At 44.2% G+C, this 5,270-nt stretch overlaps 1 protein-coding gene across 1 annotated transcript in view; it reads left to right on the top strand.

The window, feature by feature from the left end:
• Positions 1-4,325: 4,325 nt before the first annotated feature.
• The window catches only part of CHRNB4 (cholinergic receptor nicotinic beta 4 subunit), a 20,307-nt gene continuing 19,362 nt past the window's right edge, over positions 4,326-5,270 (top strand). Inside the window, exon 1 of the mRNA XM_069071551.1 lies at positions 4,326-4,383. Within this exon, the coding sequence (XP_068927652.1) occupies positions 4,326-4,383 (58 nt within the window). The remainder of the gene's footprint in view (positions 4,384-5,270) is intronic.

Below are 5,270 nucleotides of genomic sequence, written 5' to 3'. Positions count from 1 at the left end.
CCTTTAGAAAAGCTGATCTAGGAATCTGTGCTAGCAGCCATCTGATGGGTATACTAGGGTGCTTGCTGCTAGAGAAGATCATACACAAAACTATGAATCTCCATCTCATACTGCCTGTCTCCTTTTAAAAATGTATACAGAGTACTCCCAAAAACCTGTGAATGGTTTTAGGCTATTAAATCTGTATACACCCTATATAATAAATCTCACACATGATCTTCAAAATTATCTTGCTTTATTTGTTTTCACATTCTTTGCTTTTCTTCTATTTTTGCTACATGACTTATACAGAAATATGTTTGCATGACTTCACATATGTGATTAATATAATATACTTGCCTTCTCAATGGGCAGGAGAGGAGATAGAGGGAGGGAGAAAATTGGGAACTGAAAATATTTTAAATAAATGCTAAAAATAAATAAATATAATTATCTTCATTGCTTTCTATCATTTCTCTTAAAAATTTTTTTGTTGACTTTTTTGGTATTTACATTACCTACCTTTCTCACTATATTGTTCCCCCCCATAACCCTCCAAAGAGCTATTTCTTATGATAAAGAAGAAAAAAGAGGATGAAAATGTTAAACAAAACTAACCAATATATTAAAAGAGACTGTTGTGATATGCAGTGCTTCATAGCCATGGTCCCCTACCTCTGCCTTGAAACAGAGTAGGTGTTTTCTCATATTTTTTCTTTGGATCCAAGCTTAGTTATAATTTTATCGTATTTAGCTTTGATTGCTTTGTTCTTGGTCTTCTTTCCATTTACACTGTTGCACTTATTGTCTATTTTGTTGGTGGTGGTGTTCTTTCCATTCATACTGTTGCACTTATTGTATCTTTTATTTTCCTGGTTCTGCTTAACTTACCTTGCATCAGTTTATACAAGTCTTCTAATTCTTCTTTGAATTTATCATATTCATTGTTCTTTAAAGCACAAAACTTTTTAAAACCTTTCATTATGTTTACGTAACACAATTTTTTTTAGCCATTCCCCGATCAATGAACTACCCAGTCTCTGTGAATGACACCACCTTCTTCTAAGTCTCCCAGATTTGAAATGTCAACATCTTGAAATTTCCCTCTCCCTTATGCCTTACATCCAATCAGTTGCTAAGACTTATCTATTCTATGTCTTGCATTTGTCCCTTTCTCTCCCCTCACATTGCTTTTGCCTGGGCTACTGGGGCCAATTGACCTCTCTACCCCTAGGTTTTCCCCTCTACCATTCATCCTTCATAGAGAATTATAAGGTCATCCTAGGATTATATATCTTCAGCTAAAAGGGACCTCAGAGGTCATCTGATTCAAATCCCACCCCCACCCACCCAGCAATACTTTCCTCTGTTTAAAAAAATCAGCAGCTGCTGATTGTCCAAAATATCAACCAAAAACTCGCTAAACTTGGCATTCAAGACCCAACACAATCTGAACCCAGCCTACCTTTCCTCTCTTCAGTCCAACTAACTTTACTTACTGTTCCCTCCTTTCTTACTGCCCTCTTTTTCATTCTTGCCTTGGTGCAGGCTAGTCTCCCATGGCTGGATCAGTCTCTTCCATATCCCTACTAACTGAAATCCTATACTTCCTCTAAGACTCAGCCCAGGGTCTTCAATAAATCAATCAGTCAATTATTCAACCAACAATCATTTATTGAGTACCTACTGTGTGCCAGGTCCTGGGAATACAAAGAAAAGAATAAAAGTTCCTGCCATTGGAGAGCTTATATTCTATCAAGAGAGACTGTGCATAAATATTATATGATATAATAAAAACAAACATCAAGTAAATATTTATTTGAGTGGGGGTCACTAGCAGCTGGGGAGATCAGAAAAGGCTTTCATGTGATAAAGAGTTGCTTGGGCATAATTTTGAAGAAAAACAAAGGATTGTAAGAGGCAGAAGCAAGGAGTGAGTGCATTACAGGCGTGAGGACCTGGAAGGCTACATAAAGAGGCGGGATGGAAGATGGAGGGTGGTGCATGTGGAATAGTAATAACAGCTGCTCTATGAAACCATCTTCCTCACGTATGCCGGCATCCATGTTCCCAGCACAGTGCTTGCTACTCATGCTTTCATATTTAGTGGAGCTGTTACTCCTCATCAATGTTAACATTCCTTCTCTTCCCAAATCACAAGCCATCCGTGCCTCCTGGCTCTGTGTGATTCTTGTCCACCTTCGCCCATGGACCCTCCGAAGGAGGCTTTACCTGATGTAGCAGAGGTCTTCCTCTAAACTCCTTGCCATTTTGAAAGTCCTAGGGCAGCAGCTGGGCTGTCCATCTATTATTTTTTAAAATAGTTAGCACTTACAAAGTATTTTAAGGTTCGCAAAACACTTTGCAAATATTGTTTCATTTGATCCTCACAACAACCCTGGGAGGTAGGTGCTATTATTATCCCCATTTCACAGATGAGGAAACTGAGGAAGACAGATTAAGTGACTCTTCCAGGGTCACACAGCTAGGAAATATCTGAATCTGAATTTGAACTCAGGGGCAGTGCTGTATCCCAGCCTCATTTTGGAGGCATGATTGGTTCACCTCCTTTTCCAGACATCCATATCTTGGGATGTGCCTCCTCCTCCCCCTTCCCCTCTCCCTCCTCCCCCTCCCCTCCCCCTCCGCATCTACAACTTTGATTGCCAAGAAGATAGTGAGTACTTAATAAGCATTTGCTAAGTTGAGCTGAATTTGTTCCTGCTTAAAGGCTTCCTTATCTGACCTGCTCCCATTTCAACAGTAACTGGGAAGGGAGAACAAGCCTCCCCTTCCCAGGGTTACTCACACTTTGAGCCCCTGGGGTATCACTGGACAAAGAAAGTGCTTGATGTTATGGAAAGAGATCTGGGCTTGAAGTCTGGAGAGATCTGGGTTCAGCTTCTGCCTCTGACACTTGCCAGCGATGTGAACCAGCGATGTAACTTTCAATTACAGAAAAGTAATTGAACCCTCTTAGAACCTTGGTTTCTTCATCTGTAAAATGAATATAGTAATACCTTCAATGCCTATTTCTCAGGACTGTATGAGAACCAAACAAGATAATGTTTGTAAAGTGCTTTGTCCACCTTAAAGTGATATAGAAATTTCAAGCATTTTGCTAGATACGCTACTTCTCGGGGAAAATTTCTGGCATTGGGGAAAGTGTAATATAGGGAGGGAAGTCCTGGATTTGAATGTGAACTCTCCTCTTCTCTCATTATCTGGATGACCCTGAACAAAGTATTTAACATCCTTGGGCCTTGGTTTCCACATCTATAAAATGAGACATTTGGACCAAATGAAATCTAAGGTCCCTTTCAGCTCTGAGTATCAGGATTTGACAATGCTGTAGGGCAATGGTAGGGGAGTCCAGAGTGACTGAACAGGCTCATCTTCCCATAGGAGACCCTTGTGGGAGCTGCCTTGTCCTGGAGGACAAAGTCCTTCCAACCAATCAGCACAATCTATTGCAAAGAGGGAGGAACAAAAAAGCTCTGAGTCAAGTCTCTTGCTCTCAGTTCCTTCTCTCTCTCTCTTTTTTTTTTTTTTTTGGAGGGCAATTGGTGTTAAGTGACTTGCCCAAAGTCACATGGCTAGTAAGTGTGTTAAGTGTCTGAGGCCGGATTTGAACGTAGGTCCTCCTGACTTCAGGGCCAGTGCTCTATCCACTGCACCACCTAGCTGCCCCTAGTTCCTTCTCTTCTAAGTTGAAAGGACTGGTTCTCAAACATCCCTTCACAGGCCTAAATTCTGTAGGTCAGGTCAATTTTGCCCACTTACTGGGCCAGCTCCCTGCCCCATTACTCAGCTGGGGCTGGGGAGTGCTCTAGAATGGGCATCCAGGACCCTTGGGACCTTAGAGGTGGTTGCTGAGCCCAACGGGCCAGGAGGGCATCAGCTCAGGCTCGGAGCCCCTAATGGCTAGGTCCCTGTGCACTTCTATCCTTTCCCTCCCTGGCCTCTACCCCATATCCCCTCCAGTGCTGGACAAGCCCCTGGGAGACCTCTAATGGAATGAATCATCCCTGTGCCCTTCTTGCCTGGTGCCTCCCCTCCATACTGTCTCTCTGCTTCATTTCACACATCCCTGAGGCTCCCCTGGGCAGCTGAACCTCTCCTCCGCCCCATCTTTCTAAAAGAGGGAGGGGTCAGAGCTCTCCTGCCAGCTGGGCTCTCTGCCGACCGACCCATTCAGCTGTGTCCTACCGCCCGCCAGCTTTGGGGGAGCTGCCGATCCTATCCCTCCGAGGCTCAGGGAGAGTCTGTACCCCGTGCCTGGGCAGCCACCCCAGCTCCAGCAGCCTGTCCCAGGGAGCAGCCTCTCCTCCCCTGCTCCCCCTGCCATGAGGAAGGCACCCACGCTCCTCCTCCTCCTCACTGTGGTTTCCCTCTTCTGCAATGGTGAGTCACCTTTGGGGAAACTGGTCCCACTTGAGGGGAGGGGAGCCTCAGGGAGTGGGGTTCCAGCTAGTTGGTACTAACTTCCAGATTCCAAGTACCAACTCCCTCTGGGGACTGTGGCTCTCTGGAAGCCAGGCTGGGCTGGAGTCAAGGTGAATGGCAGCTGGACATTTTCCAGCATTCATTGGGACAGTTATCTAGAACCTGAAAGGGAGGGGGGTGGGGAGCAGGGTAGGGAGAGGAACAGAAGATGGGGAGTACAGTAGGGGGGGAAGAAGAGACACTGAATGGCCAGGAGTGAATCACCCATGAGAGGCCATGCCCACCAGACCAGATACAAAGCTTGGGAGAAACTCCAGAAGAGACCATCCCCAGAGATCTGGGGGCACATGCTGCCTCCAATGAGCTCTTTCAGCCTTGGATAATAATAATAACATTCATAATAACTATAATAATATAATAGTATGTAATATACTAATAAAACAATGTTAATAATAATAACTCCCATTTCCATAGCACTTTAAGGTTTACGAAGCAGTTTACAAACATTATCTATCTTGCTTGATCTCCCCAGCAGTTCTGTGAGATAGATGCTGTCATCATTCCCATTTTATAGATGAGGAAACTAAGGCTGAGACAGGTGAAGCAATTTTCTTAGAGTTCACATGGCTGCTAAGTGCCTGAGGCAGGATTAGAATCCAGGTGTTCCTGATTTCAGGCTCAGCACTTTCTCCACTACATTGCCTGATTCCGTGTGGATTGACAATAGCAACTCATAATCTCATACCCTGGTGTTTAGTAGTCACTTTTCTTACACTGACTCTATGAGATCATTACCCTATGTGGCTGAGATGGGGGAAGGGAGGAGACAGACAGAGACAGAGGAG

Source organism: Petaurus breviceps, unplaced genomic scaffold (genome assembly GCF_028583685.1).
Source record: "Petaurus breviceps papuanus isolate PSGF00001 unplaced genomic scaffold, PetGlider_PUasm1.0 90825, whole genome shotgun sequence".
NCBI lineage: Eukaryota > Metazoa > Chordata > Mammalia > Diprotodontia > Petauridae > Petaurus > Petaurus breviceps.
This window is presented reverse-complemented; position numbering and strand designations above follow the sequence as displayed.